This window comes from Rhea pennata, chromosome 1 (genome assembly GCF_028389875.1).
Source record: "Rhea pennata isolate bPtePen1 chromosome 1, bPtePen1.pri, whole genome shotgun sequence".
Lineage (NCBI taxonomy): Eukaryota > Metazoa > Chordata > Aves > Rheiformes > Rheidae > Rhea > Rhea pennata.
Genome location: NC_084663.1, coordinates 121,431,818 through 121,459,780, shown reverse-complemented (window position 1 = coordinate 121,459,780; position 27,963 = coordinate 121,431,818). Strand labels below are relative to the sequence as shown.

General features: G+C 38.5%; 1 protein-coding gene across 2 annotated transcripts in view; it reads right to left on the bottom strand.

Moving 5' to 3' along the window:
- Positions 1-27,963, bottom strand: part of ABCG1 (ATP binding cassette subfamily G member 1) — a 54,726-nt gene that overhangs the window by 4,070 nt on the left and 22,693 nt on the right. For both annotated transcript variants that reach the window (XM_062573760.1, XM_062573761.1), the window contains 9 exons: positions 13,764-13,881; positions 12,865-12,997; positions 11,387-11,437; positions 6,037-6,182; positions 5,241-5,364; positions 4,036-4,150; positions 3,142-3,287; positions 2,865-2,966; positions 625-793 (listed from right to left, as the gene is read on the bottom strand). In XM_062573760.1, coding sequence (XP_062429744.1) covers positions 625-793; positions 2,865-2,966; positions 3,142-3,287; positions 4,036-4,150; positions 5,241-5,364; positions 6,037-6,182; positions 11,387-11,437; positions 12,865-12,997; positions 13,764-13,881 — 1,104 coding nt within the window. The remainder of the gene's footprint in view (positions 1-624; positions 794-2,864; positions 2,967-3,141; positions 3,288-4,035; positions 4,151-5,240; positions 5,365-6,036; positions 6,183-11,386; positions 11,438-12,864; positions 12,998-13,763; positions 13,882-27,963) is intronic.

The following is a 27,963-nucleotide window of genomic DNA, read 5'->3' as shown; positions in this document are numbered from 1 at the left end:
CAGTGGGACTGGAGCTCTCAGGCCTTTGACAAACCAGTTTGAATGACATGTACTGACATGTAAGCCCTGAGAGTTGCTCACTGTTTACAATATTTACCAGGTTACTCAGATCATCTCAACCTTACTTGAGGCCTTTTGAGATAAAAATGGTGTCATAAGGCAGGGAATCCAATATAACAGCCCTCCTAGAGGAAGTATGGAACAGTCCATATTGCAGGATTTGTTTCTAACAACACATGATTATGATTACCCCAAGCAGACATAAATTAAAAGTACTAGGGAAATTACCACAGTTCCTCCACAACCCACGACAAGCACATGACACATTCAGTAGCACTTATACATTAGCAGAAGAGGAAATTCTGGCCCAGGACTGTAATAGTGAACTATCAGCACTGAGAAACACTGGCTTAACTGGGAGGTAGCACTGAATAAATCTGTTTACACCTATACAGCATCTTAGTAAGTCAAAGATTTATGTCATACTTGTCTTAAAAGTAAAAAAAAAAAAAAAAAAAAAAAACATATGTTACCTTACATGAGACAAGCACATTATAACCCTCTCTTCTCCCACATTGTTGCAATCTCCTTGCCCATTAATTTACCAGTAAGACCAGTACTCACATGTAAGCACGGTTGGCATGAGTGCAGCAAACATAAGAAACAACATGGAAAAAAAGAGGAAGCCAGAGTTGCTGAGGACCTTCTTAGCTTCATTGCCAATTCCTAAGTAGAGCAAGCCAATGAGCAGTCCGATTCCGATGTGTGAGGTGATACGCAAGTGCGTCAGGACCTACAAGCAAGGAAAGAGTAATGTTTCTGATCAGGATGACTGGGCTTAACACCCACAGCAAATAGGAGTGAAATCAGCTTGCAGAAAAACAGTAAGTATATCCCAAAGAACGTACATAGAGATGGTCTACTAGCAAAGGGCTTCAGCTAAGAAAAATGTACACTAATGAGCTTCCCAGTGTGAGCAGGCACAAGGTCTATAGTACAGAGAATTTCTTCTTTCAGACAAAGGCAGCAGCTGCAAATGCTGCAACCAGGAATCTCACTGTCTGACAATGTCATGGAGTCATTGGCTCTCATTCATTAGGAAAAGCAGACTTTCTCTCTGACTAAAAGATAGATTTTCCAGAGCAGAAAAGGCTATTAAGTGAGGCAGAAAAGTTATTTCAGCCTTTTACAGACCAAACTAACTTAATTTGGTGTAAATTAGCCTTTTGTGCCTTCTCTGCAATTCAGTATTCCTACAAGAGGTATGGAAGAACAGAAGAAAGAATAAAACATGTAATAACTGCAAGTCTTCAGAGTTAAGCAAGAAAAAAATCTTTACTTAAAAATTACCCTGCTCTTCCATCTATGTGTCAGAAAATGAGTTACTGTTTCACCTTGGTGGAAAATAAGAGCTCATTGCATGAGTGTTTGAACACCTCTGAGATGTTCTCCACGGATAGCAGAGAGATCTAAACTCCTAACTGAGCAATGTGAAGAACGTGAAACCGTATGCATGCTTTGGATTACATGAGCATGTTAGTTTATTTTTGACTATTTGGTAGTAGACTAGACCTGCAAGCTATTCCAGAATAGAAGGTGGCAAATTTCAGCAACTTAATTAACCTTTGAAATGACAACTGCTCTGTAATATGAAACAGTATAAAACTGCAGCAAAGGAGAAGAACAATTTAAGACAAAGAAGTGCTCTGGCAAAACAACAAATGGGCATATAATCTGGAAATAGGCAGATGCTTCCTATCCATTAGAATAGCAAGGTGGTTCTGCCGTATCTTCCCAGTCAGAGCAGTGGGGAAAACATCTATTTGTTTTTGCTATAACACCCAATGTAGTGTGCCTGGCTTTTCCCTTTTCTATGGGCAATGTATCAAATTAATGTATATATTGATGTATATATTGTCTTTTGAGAAGGATTTTTTTCTGCTGCTTTTTTTCCTTCATTTTGAAATGCTTTACTTTTTGAAATGTACTTTACATGAGAGGGAAAATTTATTAAATTGCAAACTTGCCACTAGGGACAGCACTTAGCCAACCAGTATTATTTATACTGTACACTAGTAAGTCTCTTAGACAAGTAAGCATGTACTGTCAAGCTGAGGAAGCTCATCTCCTTAACTCACGAGTTTCAGAGAAGGCTCATCACTGAGACAGTACAAGTACTCCCCTCTGTTAAATCCACAAGCAACTGAGCTACTAAGAGATAAGAAAAGCTTTCCTGAGTAAAAAGAAAAATGTTCCTCTGCATTTTGTTAATGCAAACTGAGGAATCAAAACATTTAATGAATTTACAAGACATGTGTAGGGCTTGAGATTTGTGGGGGAGGAAGGTTGCTTTTTTAAAAAAAAAAAAAGGTGAAGAACTTTTTTTTCTTGGGAATGAAAGAGTTTCATTATGATAGTTGAATCTTGACTTTAAATGCATGTAAACAGAAATATTTCCTTTTGGGAGAATCAAAATTCTTTTTCTATTGACTTTCTGTTTCACCAGGAAAAACAGATTTTTAAATATTAATTTCGCATCACACTGAAATTAACTCTGTGCCAACCTGAACTTTTAGGAACCAGGAAATTTGTGGTGTATCAGTGCAACTTCACACTCAGCTTGTATCAGGATAAATAACTATATGTAAGACATGGCAGCACAGAGGGGTTTTAGACTTTGCTTTTTTTCCCCCCAGACACTTCAGAGTTCCACTAAACAAAAACGTTCACAATTAAAGCAGAGGCAATTAACAGCAAACAATCTTCATACGTGGGCTGTGGACAGGAACTTTTAGGCATTACACTATCTCCCAAACAACTGAATAGATCTTTTATCTACTGAAGTATTATAAAGACAATCTTACTGAATCCCTCATGATGGTGAGAAAAGTCCTTTTGAAGAGGATGCAGAACTGGGTTAGGCAGCTGGCGGAGAAGCTGTGGCAGCCTTCTGTGGAGGACGAATCCTAGAGGAAACACATAAAAGAATAAACTCCTTTCTTCACAGAATCTCAGTTTTCATTCACAAAATCCACTCTCAGCAGCCGAATGTACCCAAAAACCTTCCCATTGAGGATTTAAATTTTCTTCCTCCCTCTCCCAGCCTCAAGCCATATCTACTATTTGCTGGATGCCAAATACCTCTTCAGAAGGCCGGTGCCAGAGGAACGGGTTCGGCTCGTTCTCACCAACATCTCTCTTGTAGTCTGTGTCACATATCCTCTCCCGCACTGCCCTGACCAGCCGGCTGCTCTGGTCTCCGTATTCACCAGAAGCTACTTCCATAACTACACAAAACAGAAGGTGAGTCACTGGTTTATACCACTGATTAGTTGCAGCCCTTATTGTTAGGTTCCCTTGATCCTGTAGTGTTGATAGAAAGAGGATTTTGCTTAAAACAGCTTCTAAATATAGATATATAAATATATAAATATATAAGCACATATATATTTATATATTATATTATATATTGAGCACATATAAATATACATGCACAAGCATGCGTGCGCACACACACACACATACGTAATTTATATGTATTTTTCCATAAAAAATTTAGAGAATTTTGTTCATCCTCCTAGATAAATGAATCCTTTTAGAGAAAAAGCAGCGAATATTTGATTTCCTTGGTAATCAACAATGACAAAGATCTCTTTCTGCGGTCCTCACTGTTCCTTTGGAATTAAGAAACAACAATGGAAGAAAAAACCCATGCTCTTAGCAGTACGATACCACAGCGGTATTTCTCATAAAAAAAACAGGAATATTAGAGTCACTTTTTAAAGACTTTAAGATTAGTTAATTTGAAACACAGAAATATGTTCTGTCTTTCATTTCCTGTACCTGGACATCTGTCAAAGAGAAATATTCACTAAATTCTACCACTAGGTGGCATTCGTATTACTGAGAAAAGATTGGATTAATTTTGTTTTCAATTTTGGAACATACACATACACGCACATGTATGGATGTTCCCGTTTTCCTGAAGATGATAATCAAACACAAAAAAACCCAAATTATTCAAATTTTCCTTACCAAAATCTGCTGGATTGTGGTAGGTTGGACAATTTAAACCTAAATCTCTCAAGTAAGGGACAAGGTTTAATACTTTCCCACGGTAAATGCATTGACCTTGACTTAAAACATAGAGCTGAAAAACAAGAGCAAGAAGAAAAAGAAAACAAATGAAATACTATCAAAATATTTGAACTTACTGTCTGTATAGCAGCAAGCCACAAACCCAATGATCTCTTTTGCCCTGTGGGCAAAACAACTTGGAAGGATTTGTCATCTCTTGGAATTGCCTTTGCATGGAATTATAGTTAATGGAAAATGTGCAGAATATTAGAAATGCTCAAGATTTGAGTTCTGCAAACATTCCCTCCAGCTTTAACAGCACCCTAGCACAGGAAAAGATTAATTCCAGCCTTAGACACAAACTGGCAGTAGGCAAGAAACTGTAAAACTGAGGAGCCATCTAATTTCCATACATTATGGATATTTTTGGCTGGGAAATGAGGCTAGTGAATGCAGGAATGGAAGGAGAGATGGAGTACAAATAAACATAATTTATACGTATTTATAAATATAGAGTAGAGTAACAGGAAATAGCTTGATTATTCTTGCTTTTAGCCTCACTATTGACTTTAAATAAACCTCCCTGACAGACTGGCAATCTGCAAGCATGTTCACCTATGGTATAGCTGGTTTTCTCTAAGCTCTCACAGCTCTAATTTAAATCTCCTAACAAGATTAAAGTAAACTTAAATCTAACCTAAACATGCACAGTACACATCTTGTTGTTAGGTTGGAGAAAAGATCTCCAACTGACTTCATTTCAATTATTATTATTTTGCGTGAATAGACGTTTCCAAATTTATACCTGTGTAGCTAGGATGAGAATGTGCACATGTCAGAAATTTACACTAAAGTCCCCTTGCACTTAAATTACTTCTTATTTACTTTATTGAGAGCCATATCCCCAGGAATGGTGGTGGGTGAGAACATGAAAATTCCAAGTGTAGTAATCGTGCCTTTGCAAACAGATCAGCTTTACATTTATATAATGTAAATAGGCATAGAAGAAGAAAACAAATACATGAAAAAGTATATTTTTCTCTAATTTACGTATCTGATTTGGAACCACAGATTAGAGTTATTAATGTCTACCCAGAGAGGGCAGTCTTCAAAGTATAACCTACCTAACTCATACATAAAGAGAAAGAGTCTGAGAATAATACCTGATCAAACAACTCAAACAGTTTAGCACTGGGCTGGTGAATCGTGCAGATGATGGACCTGCCCCCCTGGGCTAAAGCTTTCATCAAAGAGACAACCTGAAAACATGATGCACTATCCAAGCCACTGAATAAAAGGAAAGAAGAAGTTTGTTAGATCAACAGTTCCACAGGCGCTACTGGAAACTAGCACATGTATCTGATACATTAGTCTCTCACTAGTCTCTTTATAAATTGTCTCTGTAGCAGCTTAATTTTACCATGTGTCAACCTTATGGTTGTATTTCTCCGTCACCCTTTTAATTAAGTTGGAAGCATGCCTGAGAATGAAAAATACGAGTATTCTCAAAGCTGTCTTAAGGGGCTTCTACATTTTAAGACTATAGATTAAAGCTGCTCCCTACTTCAATGAACAGATACATAGTCATAGCTCTCCCAGCCTCCTCTGGACTGAGCACAGAATTAAATCCTACAGGGGTTACATTCTTTACTAAAAGTCATTCTTAGAAAAGCTTATATTCACGAGCTATCTTTGCTGGAAAAAGAAAATTCACGTGCTATAATCTGAACACAACTTCCCCTCTCTCTTCCTTCCCCTTTCAGTTTATGTCTCTCTCAATTATTTATAGTTCTATGGTTTGGAGGTTACAGCAGTGACCCCGGGGCACTAACTGAGTACCTTAGAAGCAATTAAAAAAATGAGTCTCTTCCAAGAATTTAAAGGTGAATAACCTTTCTATGCATTGTTCAACCATATACAGCAATACTGGTCTATCTTTATATTTTGGCCTTAAGGTACCTGGTTGGTTCATCAAAAAACATGACAGGAGGATTGTTCACCAGCTCCAAAGCAATGGCAAGACGCTTTCTCTGGCCTCCAGAAAGACTCCCAGTCCTCGTGTTGGCACATGCGAGCAAACCCAGGGCTGTCAGTATTTCCTTTACCTAAAGGAAACACAACAATGCCTACCTTTACATCTGCTAGCACAAAAGAAGAGTCTCCTTACTGTATCACTGATTTTCATGGAGAATCTGAACTAGCCACTGACTTTGTCTCACCATCATACACTGAAGCCTTTTTCCATACAACATAGGAAAAGTAGGCCTTAGACTAAGTGGGGCTTAAGAGCCTAGCATTTACCATTTTGACCCAAATTCTATTTGTCCTTCCTACATGACTGGTCTCAGTAGGACTCCCTTCCCGTGAAAATTAGGTGAAAATTAGTTCTTCAATAGTAACCCTTGGATTTGATACAGACGTCAAAAGAGCTGTGCAGTATGTGAACAGTTATTATACAGTGAAACCAATGGGCTTCTTTCAATGGGATTTCTAGGCTGTATTTATAAGAGAATGCAGAACTCTATAATAAAAAGCAGTAGTTTCTGCAGAGTAATGACCTATTTTCACCTAATATCTCTTCTTCAGAGTCTGCCCTTCAAATTGATAGATTCACCATTGATCTTAGGTGCTTTCATTCTTCTCAGGGCCAATTCAGTTGTCACACATACTCTCAGATGTTTTGGATTTCCACAGGGCACAGTTTCCTGAAGGGCACAGTCTGTTCCAGGGTCTTTGGACCAAAAGGAGAATAATCCCAGCTGCTATGAATTTTCTGCTTCAGTGATTGTGGATCCGGCCTTGCACCCTTTTATGAGGAAAGGAGCTTTTTGGCATCAGTGGAACCACTGACATAAAAACAGCTGATTCCAAGCTACACCACTCAGATGATGAAAAAAATAACCTTTTAAAGGGTGATATGGAAGCCCAGACCTTTAACACTTCACTGAAGTGTAGGATAAGTAGACTGTCATTTTTTTCTGAAAAGGTGGCCAAAATTGATTAGACGAGCCAAGGCCTGATACTGCAGTTGTGCTGACTTTGATTTCCAGGAACTGCAGGTGTTTACCGTTCTTAGTCAGGAAAAAACAAAACAAAACAAAACAAAAACCCCAAACCAGCAACTCTGGTTCTCAGAGGGAATAGCCAAACTACTGCCTTCTCTTTATCTTTAGAAAAGACCAGACTTCTCGGGCATTATGCTACATGAGCAGCAGAAGCCCTGCCAACTTCCCTAAGTCACAGAAATTAAAAACAAGGACTATGAGGTCTGGTTCACTGGTGATTTTTCACTTGTTCCTGACAACGTTAAACAAGCATCTGTAATCTTGCTCACATGCATACATAAATTCATAAAGTTTATCTACAATAAACATTTACCTTACAATTTACAGCAATAAAATAAATGACTTATTCCTATGCAGCCCAGCAGTACTAACCAGGAAATGATTACACTTCTAATAGGTATTGTATAAATGCATTTGAGACAGTCTTTTTCTCAAAGAGCTATTTGTAATTACAGTGACAACACGAACAAGTGGATTGGTTTGCTTGGCCTAACTTACTAAGGTGCAAAGGAATTAAGACTTTTAAAGCACAAATAAATGTAACCACTGATTTGAAACAAACATATTCTCCTATATAAAATCTGTTTAGCTTATTAAAAGAAACATTTGAGTGAATCAAAGCAGTCCTATGCTACCAAATATATGTTGATTCCTGTAAGTTTCCCTTTCTAGAATTCCGATTTTCAGATTCTCCAAGACTGAAGAAATTCAGGATGTTCCAAAAAGAAAAGTACACCTGGACCAGCAGAATTTACTCAATCACAGAATCAATAAGGTTGGAAGGGACCTCTGGAGATCATCTAGTCCAACCTCCCTGCTCAAGCAGGGTCACCTAGAGCACGTTAGACAGGGTTGTATCCAGGCAGGTTTTGAAGATCTCCAGAGAAGGAGACTCCACAACCTCTCTGGGCAGCCTGTGCCAGTGCTCCGTCACTCTCACAGGGAAGAAATTCCCCTTCACGGTCAGGCAGAACTTCCTGTGCTTCAATTTCTGCCCATTGCCTCTTGTCCTGTCACAGGGGACAACTGAAAAGAGTTTGTCCTCGTCGCCTTGACACCCTCCCTTCAGGAGCTTACACACATTGATAAGATCCCCCCTCACTCTTCTCTTCCCCAGGCTGAAGAGGCCCAGCTCTTGCAGCCGTTCCTCATAGGGCAGGTGCTCCAGCCCTCAGATCATCTTCATAGCCCTACGCTGGACTCTCTCCAGTAGCTCCATGTCTCCCTTTTACTGGGGAGCCCAGAACTGGACACAGGACTCGAGATGAGGCCTCCCCAGGGCTGAGGAGAGGGGCAGGATCACCTCCCTCCACCTGCTGGCAACACTCTTCCCAATGCACCCCAGGAGACCATTGGCCTTCCTGGCCACAAGGGCACACTGCTGGCTCACGGTCAACTTGTCATCCACCAGCACTCCCAGGTCCTTCTCTGCACAGCTGCTCTCCAGAAGGTCAGCCCCCACCTTGTACTGGTGCCTAGCGTTATTTCTCCCCCAAGGGCAAGTGCACCCTGCACTTGCCCTTGTTGAACCTCAGGAGGTTCCTCTCTGTCCAACTCTCCAGGCTGAGCAGGTCTCTCTGAATGGCAGCACAGCCCTCAGGTGTATCAGCCACTCCTCCCAGCTTGGTATCATCCGCAAACTTGCTGCGGAGGCACTCTGTCCCCTCATCCAGATCATTGATGAAGAAGTCGAACAGGATGGGACCCAGTACTGAGGCCTGGGGTACTCCTTATGGTCGTTTTAACAGGTTCACACAGCTTTTGCCCCCAATGTAAGCACAATTAGGAAATAAATACAGACAAGACAGCCATGAAAATAGCTGCTGTATCTCTGAAGTTGCCATATATTTCACATTTTGGGTAAGGGGTATACTTTTCACCAGATGGCTCAGAAGCAATTTCCCCTTCTCCTTTATAAACTTCAGCTTGAGAATCACTTGCCAGCTCTGCTAGAAGCATCTTTTAATAGAGTAAGAGACTCCTCTGAAATAGTAAGTCCAACAAGTCAAGTTCAAGCCTCAATGAGATGTGTATGAATAAACAAATCTGTCATTTAGGAAAGAACGGAAAGCTTCTTGCATTCCTGAAACAGAGCTCCCCCCAGAACAGCCCATACAAGCCATAATTTTCCTGAGTACACTGCAAACAAGCCAGGAAACTGATGCGAAGTCTCTTAGCAGGAGGAATGTGGGATGGGAAAGTATCACAGGAAGGCTCCAGGTCCTATGTCAGCGGCTTGAATAACCCTGTCACCTAAATTACCCTAGGCCCTGTTATCTAAAGGATAGGATAGGCTTGTGAAAAAAACTTCAGAGAATAAGTCAAAATAAGATGCTCTGAATTGCTCCATAACTGTTCCTCTCCAGCCACAGTTTCAGTTCACACGGGGCCAGCCATACTCCATTCCCACTCATAGGGCCCCTCATCTCCTCCTGCCTCCTACAGACTTTGATTTCAGTTTAGCCCTGCCCCCTGCACCATTTTTGCTCTGGAGGGTCTCCTCAGGGTATGACTTTGGGAGCACACAATTCACCAAAATGAAAATCTGATCCTTCTTTCTATTTATGAAAAATAACTTTGGAAAAACATGAAGAACTCCAATCTTAAACTTTACAGGAATAAGTACAGCAAAAATGTTGAGAGTCTTTTATGCAAATAGTAACTCCCTTTTTATTAATGGACATCTGAGTCACAGAAAGACTTAAAGACTTGCTCAGCGTAACATACTAGTCAACAGCAAAGGCAGAATTAGTTATCAGTTTTCTGGAAAGGAAAATCACAATTTTAGCCATGAAGTCATACTATTGCATAAACACCATTAGCCCTCAGCTAGAAGCCTCCCCCTTGAAAAGGCAGAGTACGAGAGAGCATAATTATTGTCCTTGTTGGTGTTGTCCTATGTAGGACTGAAACCCAGCTTGAAATTAGCAAAAACAAACCCAAACACTTTCTGAGCTACAGTTTCACTTCTCTTGAATTTCTCAAGAATCTGAACCATCTCCACTTTCATCAGTGCTGTGATTTTTCTATTTTTAGCTGCAGGCATAATCCTCCCCCTCCCCAGTCGTATTTTGTTTTGAAACACACCATGCAGCACTGAACTGTTCCTCTCACATGCTTTGGCATGCTCTGGTAACTCTACCCGACTAGTGAGAAACACCTGAGCTCTGAGTGTCCTTAGTAATACTCAGGCCCAGATTTTTTAAGCTTTGCCTATAGATGCAGAAAGGGCTCATTTACAATCCTTTTAAGTATAACTGAGATAATGAAACTTAGTGGAGAAAGCCATCTCACACAGGAGCTAGCATGTCAGAAGTCATTTTGTCTCGCTGCACACCTCAAGGTATTTGCTTTAAAAAGACAGTCCTGTGTCAGAGCACATGATGGGGAGGAATCGTGCCACTCAAATGGGTGAAAGAGCATACTTCTTAGTGAGGCTCCTTTCAGTACAGGCCAGCTGGCTTACAGGTCTCCATGAGTAAAAATACACCAAGACTTCTCTCCCGCTCAAGAAAGTTACGGGCCAGTCACAACCAGAAGCAGGACAATGCAGTAAATGCAAAAGAACAAAGTGTGCAACTCTCATTCCTGGTGCTTTAGAAAGAGAGATCCATGCTTTAGCTTGATTTCCTGCTTGTCCACACCATGCCCGCTCAGTGTAGCTTCAAAATATATTAGCCTGCATCTTCACTATAATTGCACTAACTTACCCAGCTGAACAATATGATCAAATAGTATACCCTTTCTGCCCACCAGCATAGCCATAAAGATCAATGCTTTCAAATATGAGCACATCAGCTGCTGCAATAATTACAAGAACTACTGAACTTTTTCATGAATCCTCCAAAATATGAACTCCACAGCTAGGCTTCATGCACTGTTGCAAGATCTGACTGGCTTTGACTGACCCACCTGGCCACACATGAGAATGCCTGAGCCCTCAGACACACATGTAAGTGAATCCAAATGCTAACACGCATTAAAAAGAATCCTAAAAATACGTGAATTCATTCGAATACATCTTTTACAATTACTCATTCAGTCTCAGCTTCAGACATCCTGAACACTACTTCAATAGAGATTGTACTACTCATTCTCTCATGATATCTGTCAATTTTGAGGCTATGATTTATTCTATCATTATAAGTTTAATGCAGTTCAAAGTTAGATAAAAATGTCACCTTTACAGAGCTTATTTCATGGCCCCCCACAAAAAGTCTCAATTTGAAGGATGGTACACGTACCATTTCCCTTCTTCCTTCATCTTTCTCTTGAAGTTTCAGGTGAGCAGATACCTGGAATGGAATATAAAGAAATTTAACTTTGAACTGATCTAAAGCATGGCAATCAGTTTCAGTGGGTGTCTCAGGTGCAATATCCCAATATATCACTTAAACAATTTCTTCTAAAACAGAAGGGAAATTAAACGGTTGAATTGAGCTAAAATGTTCAGATCACAAGTATCATGTATGCCTGCGCTGTAGGTGACTGAGTATATGCTGACTTAGGCAATCACTCAAGCATCTGACAAAGTCATACCAAAAAGAAAATCCATTCTGCAAGTCAAAGAAGTTGAGAAGAAGATGAGATACTCATTTTTGTCCCACTACCACTCACTTCCTAGGCAATGCTAGAAACATGATTTCTCTGTGCTTCTGCATAACATAAAGATACTAAAAACCTCCCTTGTTCCCCAGGACATGAACAAAAGAGTATAGAAATAATTTTGTGAAAGATGCCATTTGCTGTCCTAAGAGGTAGCTCCACAAAACATTCTGATTAATTGTTATTAGAAGCAATTAAACTGTTAAGGACTTTTTTTTTTCCATAGCCTTGACTGATACACTTACAGTGAATCCGGGCCCAATTCTACAAAAGCAGACCTATGGGATTCTGACTACAATGTTCATGTAAAGGAGAAACTTCCTCACAAAGAAGAGGCTTTATAGGAAGGCAGCCACATAAAGCACAGACAACCCTATAGTGATCTCTTCTGACCTTAAAATTCGTGAATTGATGGTAGCATACAGTATGAACAACTTTAGCCTTATCAAATGATAATATCCTCTCAGAGAGAGCAGCTCCTTTCTCAAACTGAGCAAAAGGTGCTTCTAGCCTGATTGCTCAAGCTGGCAATTAGTAAACCTCTTGACACCATGACAAATTACAAGCAGAAGACTTTCTGTTGCCTTTAGGTCTCTGGCTTATTCCGTTTCTGTTGTTTTTCTGTGAAGAACTGCAAGAGATTTTATACAATGCCTTTATCAAAGAAAAGACACAAAAGAGTAGAAGCAGCAGACAGCCCAGGCGTAAAATCAGAATAGCATTTTACAGTTAGAGAAGAAAGGGAGATGTAAAGGTTATTGTCGGTCACTCATCCACCACCTCAGAAAAAAAAGATGTCTTTACAAAGGCTCATTTCATGCAGAATTGTAGGCTCCATTCTTTGGGAGGTCTATGGAGTATATAGTCTTAAATTTTCTTCATAGTGCTGGTCACATATTGGAAAGTATAAAGCAAAAGAAGCTCAGACAACCCACAGAAGCATGAGCCTGAAATGGAATTGAAGGCATCATCAAAGACCAGGCATTTTCATTGAATGGGATTAAAAATAGTCAACATCTAGTGCTAACACTAGGAGTAACGACATGTTCAATACACAAATGAAGATTTTCTGTTATCTTGCACCCCAAAATAAATTAGAGTCAGAAATAATGTTCACCATCATAGCCTCTTGGACAGTAAGATGAGGAAGGAGCATGTCATCTTGCATGATGTAACAGGAAACTTTGCGAAAAGAGCGTAGGTCTCGAGGCTGTCCATTGATGAGAATTTCTCCTTTCATTCCCGTCTCTCTGAAATGAAGGAAGAAAATAATCAGGGGTGAATATTTCTTTCAGTTATTTGCCACAGGCCTCAGTTCGTAGAAGTCTTAAGTAATTACTTAGGTAATTACTGCCCAGTAGAGAATAAAGCTGACACAGTGGATAGAAATGAACTTATTTTGTGATCTTCTCTTTCATTAGAGTCTTCATGCAATTATGATGAAAATTTTAATCCAGGTTAGTACAAGACGTGTGCTACCTTATATGAATGTCTAAAAAAATATTGAGTCATACAAGTGACTATTTTTAGATTATTGTGTCTCGTTCTTTATGACCAGAGGCTAACAACACAGAGCCACTTTGTATTTAGCCACAGAATAGCAGGTGCAGAACTGCAGTCACTTCACACATTGCAGTTAAGTCCAGAAGAATTCAGCTGCTGAAAGTGTTGATAAAAAGGATCATTTTTTCAAGAGCCTATAAAACCTAATTTTAAAATATCACAAACATAAGACACTGAGTCAGATTTGTTACATAGCTAAAAAGGAAGCATTTTGTTTTGTTTTGTTTTGGGGCTTGAAATTGCTTCCTATTCTTGGATCTGTCTTTTTAACAGATAAATCATAACTGTCCAGAACAGGAAAAACAGAATAATATAAACAATAAGAATCTAATTTGAAATCTGTGAACTACTTGCTTTCTATAAACACTGAGTAAGATTTCTTCTGCTGCTGTCTCCAAAGAACCAACAGTCTAGATGGTCCTCATCTTACTTGGGACTTTCATTGTTACTGACCTGTAGCCTGCCAGAATGTTCATGAGTGTTGACTTCCCAGCACCAGAAGGACCCATAATTGCAACAAGTTCTCCACTGCTGAATTTCCCTGAAATCCCTTTCAAAAGGGTCTTGTAACCTGAAAGAAGAAAGACAAGTTCATTTAACTATGACTCCTTACAGTCAGGTCTGGTGGAAAATAAACGTTTATTTCTGTTAAACAATGACGATAAAGTGCCTTTAGTGGATACCTGCTGAGAGGCTGATGTTAAGATCAGCACAGCATAATGACTATCAAAAGCCAAATTCGAGAGGGATCAGCAACCTCCTCCCACTACAAATGGGATTACATGAATCCATTTACATGAATGCCCTCTTGATTCACTTGAGGGAAATTTTCTAACAGTGGTAGGAAGCCCTGCTGCCATTTTCTACAATTCTTGGAGTATTTTGCTGGAATGCTGGCATTTCAATTATAATATTTAATATTCCACAGTTAATAGAACTCCACAGGCTTGGAGAAGAGCTCCCTGCAATCCCTGCATCTCCAGTGCGAGTGCTGTCCTCTCAACGAAACAATCATTTCTTGGGAGAGCAACAGCCATTACCTCCATGACAAAGGCCTATTCTTCTGTTCATTCCCCATTGAAAGAGACAGCACAAGAAACACAGCGAAAGGAGACATACAGGAAAAGATAATCCTGCTTCATTCTCTTGTCAGAAGATGCCACCCTACATGCAACTCCAAGGGCTTGTCTAGGCAGGGAGACAGACCACAATAACTCTGTAAAAATAACTCCCAGGAAAATGCTTGTTCCAAATCAAGAACTTTTTTTTTCTCATTTAGATTAATCCACTTCAGAAGATCAAGTCACGATAAGCAGGTTCTCAGGCAGAGCTGCTCTAGGATAACCACAACATCAGCTTTAAATATTCTGCTTTATTTCTGAATAAAGTACCTTTGTTGGTAAATTCTAATTTAAAGCCCTCAAATCCATGGTTCGGTAGATGTATGCAAATTGGACAGCAATGAGAATTCATCTTGTCCTGCATGATTCCCATTTTAAGGCATATTGCAATCTAACACTTCCACTCTCCTGCATAGGAATTCAGGACCTCTGGTACACAATTTTTAAAGTGATGAGCAGAAGCATTTTACTGAATTTAAGAAACCTATTTGGATAAAGCTTATTAAATTTTTTGGCAAGTAAAACAAGCAAATGGTTGACATTTAGTTAGCTGACATCTAGAAAACTGAAATGCAGTAATATAGAAATTGTTGATTCCAAAACATCATTGGTTAATTGCATTTTTATTATAATCTGTAATGATGATTCACAAATTCATTTCTCCAGTTCTTTGGATTTTCAGAAAGCCTTTTCCTTCAGTGATCTCTGGAAGATGGATAGCATGAAAAGTGGGTGGAGCAGGTGGGCACCTGACTGGCATTTAAACTTTTCAAAATCTCTTTCCCATTTATTTATCTGCTTGCTGGCTTCAGTAAAATGACCAATTGCTTTAGTTAAACTCTAATACTAACAAAAATATATGGTGTCAAAAACAAGCCTACCTTTGTTCTGAAAATGCTTCTATAATTAAACAACAACAAAAAAATGGAAGGGCAGAAGATCCGTTTACATGCAGTGCAAGGCTTTAGCAATCCATTTTGCCATATTGGTGTATATGTAGGCAACACTTATATGCTATGTGTTAGCTATCCCACTGCCGTGATTTTCATTAGTATAGGTTCTAGCTGGAATGTTGAAATGCTGTGAAAAATCACCTTTTCTGCACCTAGAAAACAAATCTCTTCTACTGATTTCATTTTCTTCCTAATCCCATCATTCCTTGTCCTCCTTTCATATCCCCTTAGCATTGTCTTTCGTTTTTCTTCTTTTCTCTATTCTCAGTTCACACTCTTTTAATTCCACAGAAAGCACACTTTTGTACCAGGAACACTAATGCCGTGCTGACATAGGACTGCTCTAATCCACAGCCAATACACTTCTCCAAGCATTCCTTGGGTTAGGAGGAAAGCAACAGCCACAAAAGTCCCTGTAGAAATATTTGATCCTACTTTTTTTTCATGGCAAATGTGCTGGAAAATACATCTGACCATATATATTAAAATAGATATCAACATATAGATATCAAGATAATGATTTGTCAAGTGTCTTTTTTTTCTTTTCTTTTCTTTTCTTTTTTTTTTTTTTTTTTTTTAAGGCCAAAATTCTGTCCTGGACCTGAATGAAATAATTTGTTTAGAAGCTACTGAGACATTACAGGTAGGAAAATAGTATTCACATTGGTCATTCACAGAGGAAACAGAATCTACCAAAAGGATCAGCTATTTAGAAGAGAGAAATCCATGACACCCATGGCAAGGTCTAACAACCTTGTCCTTCATGCCAACATCACTATTTTCTGGAAATCAGGATTTGAAAGAAAGAAGCAAGGAAGAGACCAGGCCTTTCAAACATTACAGTATTTATTAAATAGGTTCTACAGAGACAAGGTCCTTCATACTATCACCCAAGCCTAATGAACATCTGTTATCTCTCAAGCCTATTAGATTTGTAAAGGACTCAAATATCGGACTTCACGACCAATTACATGCATTTTGCATACACCCACAACACACTCAAATTCCACGCAGTTGGAAAACTCTTTCTCACATTGGTCAAAAGCTGGCCAAGTTGAATTGCCATTAACACCACCAGGGGCGGGGTTTCTTTCCCTGGGTCCCACATGTAGCACAGCTAACCATGGTGTATTCATTGGTGCTTCTTTGTATTCTCTGTCTGCCCCACAAAGCTGTTCAAAACAACAGACCGTCACATGGTAACTTTCTGTGACACCAGTTTCTACTGTATAGGTTTGCTCTGACCCAGATTTCCAGCATATAGGATTCTTGTAAGAGTTTCATAATAGTCAGTTCATCACGAGTGCCAGGGTCAGGATAGTAAACACAGCACATACTTGTAGGACAGTAAAAAGAATGTGGCCAGTCATAAATACTGAGAAAGATATAACCTCAAACACAGAATCATCATCTGAAAATATACTTCCAGCACACATACCATCATCTAAAATTGAAGCCATTCTTCTCACTACATATGACTGCAAAATTGAAAATTACAGCCATTAAAACCACCACTTTACCAAATACCATTTCACAAATGATAAGCAAATTACCTTTTAATTGTAATGTTTTCCCCCTCGTTACCAGCATTTGTTTCTACCCCTCTGTAGGAAATTTCCATTTTAAGTATCTAATACACAACACTTAAATAATGTGGGGAGGCACCTCTCCAACTCATTTTTGAAACACTACAAGAATATAATTTAAAAAGAAATAGAAATAACACTATTAATTTTAGATCATGATCCCAATCATTGGTATTTGAGTCACAACAAACTCAAAATCAAAGTCTTTTGACTGGAAACACATAAGAAGCCTTTCTGTTACAAAGGTTAATTTAGCAAACTGTCCAAGAGATTTTAAACTGTAGCAGTAGCATGGTGCCAAGTATAATCCTTTATCAGGAATTAAAAGCCGTAAGTGACTATAGTCTTCTGTTTCAGAACATTGAGGCTAATCTTTAACTGAATCAGTTGACCTAAAACTTCTATAGTGGGCCACATGTCTTTCACAAGAAACAGATTATGCATTTGGAGACGTTTGTATTCTTAAAATACAGGGATTTCTTTACATCTGCTATATATTAGGAATTTCTGATCACCTTCTATCTCAGTTTAGTTGCTCCAGCTCATTTTCCTTAGCTCACTAGTCCATGATCAGTGCAGCAAGGAGCTTCAGTAGCCTAGGAGGAATTTAATGGAAGACTGTACCTCAAAGAGAATCCACTGTAAGATTAATACATATGATGAGCCATTCAGTTCTAATATCATAGTGCCTGTCTCCTTATTGACCAGAGTTACATCAAAACTCAATTTAGCATCATGGTTTTCAGATATTTCTCTCTAGAATTATTTCAGTTTTGAACAGAAAATAGCTTCAGTTTACCTCTCCCAGATTTACTGTGATTTCATCCTCAAAAATAAATTTAGGGGCCTATGTCTATGGGAATCTAAATATTGTTTTCAAGAAATCCTTAATATATTAGGTTTCTAATAGTACATTAATAATCCACTACCAACTTGAACAACTGCATAGCAACTTCCTTAATAAAACACACAAAAATTAAAATACAAAAAAGAATCAAAATTGAAACAGAAGCTTCAAGTAATGCAACAATTTTTGTTCTTAATTTCATCTCACATTACATGCTAAGAGCTCAACTGTTCCTTCTGAGGAAATAGATTTTGTTTATTCCTCTGTTAGGAATTCCCGCGGAATGCAAAATTCCAAGTGTTCCAGTAATGCACCAGATTCGCAGCCAAAACCACATGACTGGCTTGAACAGCCACTCATTCTAGCAGTGGATTTCCCTTACTGTGCAACCGTAGGACGAAGCCCAGGGCAGTCCCTCATTTAACAAAGTGATCTCAGGAGACCTCTTTATTTGATGCAGATACCTAGGGAGCTCTCGCTGCTTGAATCACCAGAAGTTTTGCTAAAGGCTTCAGCAACGCAGATATCTGTTGATAGTTTTATCTATTTCCTTGTGGATTTTACAAGGTTTTCTCAGGAGATTTAGTTTTATTATTTTCACAAAAATTATGATTAATCCTAAAGGAAGCACGCTTCCTCTACTTCAAACTTAGTGTATGAGCATAAGAGCATATGCTTAAGAATGTGTCTAAATCAGTACAAAAAAAGAATATGACCAGAATGCCTATCCTTATAGAAAATTTATTCAGGTAAATAACATCTCTAGGTGTACATTACAATAGTAGATTTATTTAAATTTCATTGTCAGTAGTATACTCATTTGCCATCCACAGAAATGTCACATACTTGTAGAAGTTTCTAGGCTTTTTAACCTACTTCTGCATCCATCAGCAGGCACACAGAGCTCCTGGGTGAGCCCAGAGGGCTTTCCCTACTCATTGCAATTAGAGCAGGATTTGCCCTCCTGAATACATCTGAACTGTTTCTTACGTATCACAGGCTCTTCTAAAGGCAAGAAATAGATGATTATGCCCTGTAAGTACCACAGCCCTGAAACTGTTAAAAGATTTCTCAGAATATTCAATATAGCAAACAGGGGACATAAAAACTTAAACAGCTCAAGTTTAGCAAAATCATAAACTACCGAAATCTGAACCACAAAATAAGCATAGTTTGGCTCTTTTAAACAAATACATCATAACCAGCTCTGTCCGTACTTCCTAACTGTAGTCAAGAAAAGTGCAGAATTTCTTGATTAAAATTTCATATGCAACGACTATATTTCTATGTCTTTCTGTGCTACTTTTTTAGATGGAGCGTCATTAATTACTGTTCAAAAACATCCAGCCGTAAATACAGAAGACATTTATGGCAAGCAGGAAATTACTAATCTGACTTACTTTAATACCTTCACAAGAAACATACTTTTAAAATAGTACTTTAAATTTAATACACAAATTTCTTCACTTACAGTACCATCAATCAAATGGGTTGGTAAATTATGAGAAGAAACCTCAGCACTTTCTTGGCACTATGTACTGACTCTGTTCCATTAAGGAAATTCTATTACATTTTCCTACTCTAAAATTCATGGGCTTAATTCTCATCTCACTACCTCCTGTTTAAATCAAAATTATGTCGAAGTCCAGGGACTTCTCCAACACAAAACCTAAGTAAGGGAAATCAGAATCAGACCCCACAAACCTCATCTGCCCCTTGAGACATGGGTAGGGATTACTCCTACCATGGAAAAATGCTTCTAGTAAATCTAAGACTTTGCTGCTGCCTCTGAGATCCATTATATCCAGACACTGATGGCTGCAATCCATTCCCTGGTTATTTGCTGTGGACTAAGGCAAGCACCAGGGGCAAAACAGACTAAATAGGTCACATTGACATTAAAGGGCAAGTTAGTGACATACACATTAGAGAAAGAACCTGCAAAAGTCCATCCAGATGTGGAAACAACCTCATAATATTGATACATATGATATCCCACACAAGGGACAAGAAGTTATGACCTGCAAGCAGGCAGGGGAGGTGTGACCGGTGAGGCAGTTTATGTCACCCAGGAGATTCTTATTCTTTTCCATTCTGAAACAAAAATAGGATTTATAATTAAATGAAACTACTCCTTATACAACATTTACGGTATTTCATTCTAAACTGGACTGCATGTTTGCTTTATCTTCATACAAACCAAGAAAAATTAGATCACTTCAAAGTGATAAGATCAAGATACTTGAGGCTTTTCACCTAATCAAAGTTAGTTCAAAGACAACGTGTTTCCATAAAATTATCAGGGATTTTCTGAGAAAAATGCTTTTTGAATATTTCTATTTCTGCTATTAATGGAGAAGGGCACTGTTTTCCTCACTCACAAAGTGAGTGCAGAATGCTTTCTCCTCAGCCATATTGACAAGGTTCATTAATATTTAAATAAGAGGTTTTCGATTCTCAGATTAGAAGTAAAATGTGAGGCAAAAGAACTTTTTGAACTTTAAAGTCTTTTGATGAGGATTGGTTAAATTGGCATTTCTTTCCCAGCTCCCCACTGAAGTCAAAGTCAATTACAGGTACCAATACTTGGGAATAGAAAAATTATATTGCTAAAATAATAGGATCTTCCCTATTACATATAGGTCCAAACTGTATCCCTATAGTTGGGGAGGGGGAGTCACACTGATGATAATAAATGTGTCTAAAGTAACTCTCTACTAAACAAAACTTATGGCTCCAACCACCATTTGTGCGTTACAAGTGAATAAATCTTTTTTTGAAGTATTTTGTACTTTAGAACCCAAACATCCGTATATTTATTTTTTATTCACCTATCTCTCAGGAACATAGAACAACGGGATTTTCCACCGTCTAAGCTCTGAGTCCTGCTTGATGACAATTAATGGAATTTATAATTGTAATGCATTCTTGTACCTTGCCTAAGAGAAGCAACCTTCGCTTTATAAATGTTTATAAAACAATATGCCAAGCACCAAAACATTAGAACAGGGGAGAAAAGCTGAGCAAGTGTTTGAAGAAACCAAATAAGAAGAAACCAAATGCCTTTCTTTCAAAGTCCTCTCTAACTCAAAAATGAGGAATCTGTTCCATTCAACCTAAAAAATATAATGTATGTCTTCTACACTTCATGGAAAAAAAAAAAAAAAAGGAAGAAAAGAAAGAAATCCCAATCCCAGTGGGCAGTAAAGCTCCCTTCTGTGTGGAGAACTAAAGCATGTTTCTGAATATAACCCACAACCAGGTCTTCTTAAAGAAATTACTCTTGATCCACAGTCAATCTCCCACTTAGTGACCAAGAGAGGGATTATTCACAACTCAAATGGAGAGTTTAGCCCATCGCTTACGGCTAGTCCTGCAGAGTTCATCTTACCTAATTTTACACACGTATAAGTTCGACACCTATCCTAAACTAATCATTTAGGATCCATAAAGAAATACAGGCACTCATGACATGTAATTAATTCTACTTATTTTAAATTTCTATTCTTGGATGGGATAAATAATCTTCTGCAGGTGCATCTTTCTCTTTACTGCAGAGGGGGCTCAGGACAACTATCTTAGATGAGACACCAGACCTTTAGACATTGTAACAAATCTCATCCTTCATTAAAAATTCAATGGCTGATCTCAATATCAGTCACAAAGAAAATGTATACCAAGACATTTTTATACTTATTTAATCTCAGTTTGACCATGTTCCCTCATTCTCTCACACAATTGCAGTAATTGAGCACAAAAATCACACACGCAAAGGCTTCAGATTGACCTGGCACTCCACATGTTTCAGGTGCTTGCTATAAACAACATTAAGGAGAGTATCCTGCCCTCATGTACAATCATATCAGGCACTGTATTTTTACTTCATCATTAAGCTTCAGCAATTACTTCTCATTCTTGTAACTGTGGACAGCTACACCTCCATGAATAGTTGCCTCAGGCTATCGATCAGCTCAATAATACATCGTTGTACTGGTAGCACTTGGTTCAAACCTAACTAGAAATAAGCTTTGGAAGGTCAGATCTTAATTAAAAGTGAAATATTTGAGAATAAACTTTAAAAACAATTTTTGATGTCTCTTTGTGGGGGTGCCCATGATTTGACTTCTAGCAGCACACTTCCTTTATGTTAAACAAACAAGCTAACTTCTCTGCAAAGTCGTTTGAACATACAGTAGATCAGAGTCTAAAGAGAGCTTATGAACCGCAACACAAGAGATTTATGACACGAAATCTCTAGTTACTCTACACAATGTTGTAAAATAAAAAAAAAAAAATACACCGATGAGAAGATGAGAATTTAGATGAGAAACTGAGTTCTAGCCAAGGGAAAATCTTAAACCAAACTGCAGAATATAAAGAACCTGAGAAGACTCTCTACTTTTATTGTTCTTCCAGATTCCTGGGCTAGATAATAAACATATGCAAGATATTGGATCTGATGGTCCACACTGTGGAGTCAAATAGGAAAAGCCTTGATTAAGTAAAGTCTTCATTCCTTTGACACTTCAAAATAAGGATTGTGTGTACCATGCTTTCTCTCTCTTATGCAAGCTGCTTATTGCATTATTTTAGTATCTGAGTCTCATTTGTCTTTAATCGGATATGACAGTCTGTTAGGCAGCAAGCACTATAGCCCCATGATGTTGAGTTTCAAAATTTAATAGACTATGCAACCTCATCCACCCTCTCTGGCTCTGTCAAATCTCCTGGCTAGGCAGTGTTTCTATACAAGCTTCATACAAAGAGCAGATAGGCAAGTTTTTTTGTACATAAAATCCATATTGTCGAATAACATGAAACTGAAGTACTTGAAGATGGACACAGAATCTATTCCTTCCTGAATCACCACATTCCTCCAGCAGGACAGGGGAACAGAAAAGAAATCATCAGTGTGGTGCGCACACCTCACTGCACCAGCAGCTATCAATTACACCTCCCCATCGTGCTGAGAGATGAATGTCTTTTGAGCACATCCCCTTTAAATCTAATCTTAACGGCTATGAGCAGGCTGAGTTGAAGTATTTAAACAATCCATTACTGCAAACTGAGGTGACAAGAGGCCTAAGTAAGAGTTAGACACCTTTCTTGTTAAAGAAATAATATTCTTGTTAAAGAGGTATTGATTGAAACTGGTCCCACTGCAACGGCTGCTATGAGCCATTCCTGGTATTCACAGTGACGGAACATCAACCTATCTACTTCTACAAGGACCAGAATAAGGCAAGCGACACCTTCCTTATTTCTCTCCTTACAGTGTGTTTCCAAGGACATACGAAGGGCTTTTTGGTCCAGTCGCAAAGAGCAGGAAAGGCAAGAACTGGCAGAGGTTCAGTGATGAACACAGTGGGCAACTCATCTCTGCAGGCATCTGGTGAACTCAGAGAATCAAATCGTTTCTGTGTATGTCCCCTTAGCCTGTTCTATAGCAAGGGTAGAGCCTTCTGCTAAGCTCTATAGGTTGATTACAATTACATATAGGTCCTGCTTGTTAATCAGATTTGTCCACAGGAAGACTAAGTCCTTGCCTGTGTCTTTTTGAATATTTCTGCCTGAGAGAGTTAAAGCCAGTTGTCTTTCATACACATGCACATGAAGCCATATGCCTGCAACTGAGGGTAGGGATTGACAATTAAATGGGTCAATGAACGAAGGTAACCTTCAAACATGAATGCAAATGAATCTGTACTTGCAACTAGACCTGATGGCTTCAAAAGCAGTATTTACATGCTGAAACATTCAGAGATTTGGGGCATAGCTTGCACTTTGTCTGCAAAGAAAATAGCTTCCCTAATTTATCTTCAACCCTTAGGAAAAATGCAAGGGGAAAAAAACGTGCACGAATGACGCACAACTTTGTCTTTCTAATGAATGTATTGGAAATGTCTTTTCAAAGCAATATCCATAGCCCAATCCCTGTTTGATAATTGCTTTTTGGTGGCTTTTTTTTATTGCCTTTGTTTCTGTTGCTTAGAAGTGCAAGAAAGGTCTTTCCTGACAAAAGAAGAGCCAACACATTTTGAAATGAAAGGCTGACAGGCTGCCTTGAATGACAAACTAAAGTCACGAGCCTCATACATACATTTAGAGATGAAAGCTGTTTACGTATACCAATCAGGCAGAAAGCAATTTCCTCATAATTGCAGTACCTTTATACCTCAAAGTACAAGTAGTATTATTCACAGCCTTACGAACAGATGAAATTAAACTACTCTACTATCCCTTCCTTTTTGAAAAATATTTCAAGCAGGAGACATTCTAAAATAGTCCAGCAGTTGTTATGGACTGAACTGACCCTCCTGCCTTCATTTTCAAACACGGATGCAGCCAAGTTACGCTGTGTAGGAGGGCAGAAACCCCTCTTCCCTAAGAGAAGACCACTTTGGGCCTTCTGTGCTGATGTTCAGAGTAATCACATTTTTTTACTTTTACTGTCTCCCTTCCCATTTCCAGCCTCTCCCCATTCACTTGCATAGACAGAGCAGGGAGGCAGCATACTGTCAAATAACATGAAACTGAAGTGTTTGAAGACGGACACAGAATCTAGACCTTCCTGAATGGGAAAGTAAAGTTTTGCATCTCTCTTCTTACCTACGCTGAGTAAGGGCTGGAGAGGAAGGTCCTGGTGCTTTCTAGAACTACAGCACAGATGACAGAAGTTAGATAGCATCAGTCTTCTCCAAGTGGGACCTGATGTGTAATAGCTAGGCTGAAGACCTTGGTTTGCAGAGAAAAGATTTTTGCAATACTTCTGGGTACAACTTTATCAGAATATCTGCATTAAATTAGAATGTGATGAAACAGCTCCTACAAATGACATAGGAAAAAACCCACCCAGATTAATAAAAAGAAAAGTGGCTCTCAAAACCATAGATTTTTTAGGTGATTTATTTGCTCCCACAATAACATTTTGTCCTTTACCCTTATAGACTTGGGGAGCCACATTTCTTGGATTTTGAAAAATGTTCTGAGTTCCAGATTTTGCTGTTTAAAAGATACCACACTGTTTGACCTTTAAAACATTTCACAGTTCACAAGTCAGTTTCAGTAATTCAAAATATTATATTTGACTCCAAACAAAAACCTTTTTTTTCATAGCAGTCTTCTCCAACTACAGTGGTGATGACAGTTTGTTTCAAGAGCTTTCTCTGAAGAACAGGCAACTGCCAAACAGCTTGGCCATCCAACCTTCTAAACAACTCCTACACGTTCTTATCCTGCCTCCCTCCCAAACCATATCAAACAGTTTTGCATTGCAAATTTCAAATATTTCCACTTCTTCCCATTTCCACCACTCTCATCCCCACTCCGTGTTCCACAAGTGGACCGGAGAACACTTGGGGCTAGGAATACCCTTTGAAACACACTCAGAGGTAAATATCAGAGGCATTATAAAATGTAAATTTTAACTCAAGCATTACAGCTTTAATTCTTATAGATCCACTCAGGAGCAGAGGTACTGACTGAAAAACTTCAACAGCTGTCCTCCAAACTTGGGGGAGCTGAATGAGTGCAACGGGAAGTCACATTCAGAAGAACCTCTGAGACAGAAGAAGCTTCTACTTCAGTGGAACGTCCCATGGCCAGTCTCAACACTCCCAGGAAACAGAAACACAGGGTAATATCTTCACTTCATTCTAGCTCTAACCTAGTGACAGACAGCATCTATGATCCAGGATATAAAAATAAAGAAAACCCTGAAGTGTGTGTGGAAATAAACCCTGGATCACCTCCAGTTCTTGCATTTGACTTAGAACAACTGTGTTTTTATCTCTCTTCTTGAATATTTACATTAATAAAGTCGCCCAAATTAAAATACTTTCATTGTCAGCAAACTAAATATAAAATCCTCTAAACACTGCTGAACTAATTATTATCTTTTCGAGCATGTCAGTGCTTACTATGTTACAAACAAAACCCAACTGCACAGTGCACTGGTGCTTCTGGAATGAAAATGAGTTAGAATAAGAGGCTTTTAGGAGACCAATTTCTGCGTTTTCTACAATTTGGAACTGCAGAAGTTGGCAGTCTTGTGGGGACACACATCTATCGACCTACCATAAACCACTCAATTTCCATCTGTTTTAAAAAGCTCCAGCTGACCTACATTTGTGTTATGGATTAGCTGAAGCTTATAGAGTAACTTGCACAAAGCTTGACTCTTGCTGCTAACCATATACCCTAAGTAATTAAATATTTTACCAGTAATATATTCCAAGTAAAGATGAGAGTTTTCAAGAGGAAATTTTGGGGGGAATTTCACATGCAAAATAGAAATAATCATTTGACAAACACACTTAGATTGCAATATAAATATCATCAAAGTGATTACCTCTTCTTTAGCATACTAATTTTAATGTACACATTAAAATTATTTGAAGCTAAAAAACGAACAGGCTAATGAACTTTAATTCCCTATTTCAGGACATATGAAATGAGGCATCAGATTCATTTTGGAAAGCCTATTTTTCTAAATTATCTACAAAATGATTCGTAAGTCATTTTGGCAAGTCAGAATGCAAGAACTCATTTCACAAAAGGAGGACTTCCATTTCAAGTTTCCATTTTCTTTTTACTCTGAAGCAGAGAAGAATCTCAACCTTGAATTTTGGTGAAGGATCTTTTGTTTAATTAGTTTTTTTACAAAACCAATAGCATATCACTCCAGAAGCCAGTGGTCTGGAGTGGTCTCACACACTGATACAGAGGTTAACCAAGTCTAAGTTCTTGAGTTAAGAGTAAGAACTCCAACCTGACTCTTAAATTTCTCAAACGCCCTGGTCAGCAGATGGATTGGATTTTCTATCTTTCTTTTCCTAACTAGAAAGTCCTGGAGTTGACAAACAGTCAGAAAAAACTACAAGAACCAACATGTTTCTACTCTAATGCATTACCATTTTCCAACAAAAAGAGGATAGTGAACATTTCCAGATGAATTTTCATTATCGGCTTATCAGAAGACCCGTTGTGTCAACAGTCCTTTTACTCATACTTTATATTGGCCAACTCCCCAGTAACACCCATAATTTCTTTTGATCGTTTTGTCCTTCTTTACAACCTGACTATTCAATTGTTCAATGAAAAGGAAAGGAGCAAGCTACAAACAAATTTAGTTTGGATGTCAGCTGACCCAACCGGTCTATTAGAATAGGAAAAATCTGATAGTGAAAGCAGATGCTTCCTCCACAGATCAGAAGCTTACCAACAGAAATCAGTTTACCAGCAGCCTGAAGAGTGATGTTCATCATTAGTCAGAAAGGCTTGCATAAACAATGTTGGTCTTCTCATACCCTTCTAATTGGATATACCTGTAGACCATATTCCAAACTACATTTGTTTTTCCAAAGTCAAGACAACACATTTTTCTAACCAACTAAAGCGACAATGCCATTTCAGAAAAATGCCGGTTGGATACATTATCAGAAAATGAAGCTTGACTTGTCTCTTGAGATATCTTTATTCTCCTATTGTATGCTTTTTATATGATTTTAATCTATATTTAATATACTTGCTTCTATGATTTACTTATCCATTCTACCTATTAACACCTGTACACACAGAAGAAAAGAAGGTGATAGAGTCCAGGCTCATTACATGGTTTTCCTTACAAATATCATCACTTTAAATGAAACAAAGAAAAGAAGTAATTAAAACAATATCCATGTCACTTTCAGCCACAGACTTTGATCCCCCCAAAAAGTCTCCAAAAAGTCCTCTCACTGGACTAGATTCTCAGCTCCTATAAAGCAACAGAGCTCCACCAAAATCAATAAAGCAGCACGGGTTTATGCTGGTTCAGTAGCTGACATGAGGCTGAGGAATTAAAAGCTGAGATATTAATCTAGACATACAGCAATTTTCCAAGATTCATAGAAGGCAGAAACCTTCCATGTAATAAATATGGATAGATAAGGAACTGAAAATCTCAGGATGGGATTTATCTTAACCAGCAGCAAACATCTAGAATGCAAACATCTGCATCTGAGTTATTAATCCTAGTAAATATGGAGAAAGAGACACTTGTTAGGCTTATTTAGGATAAGATGAATCACAGCCTATACTCTCCTGACTCTGCCAGTGAAAACTCCTTTGTATATAAAGAAAGCCTAGGTTGTTGCCTAACTTGGG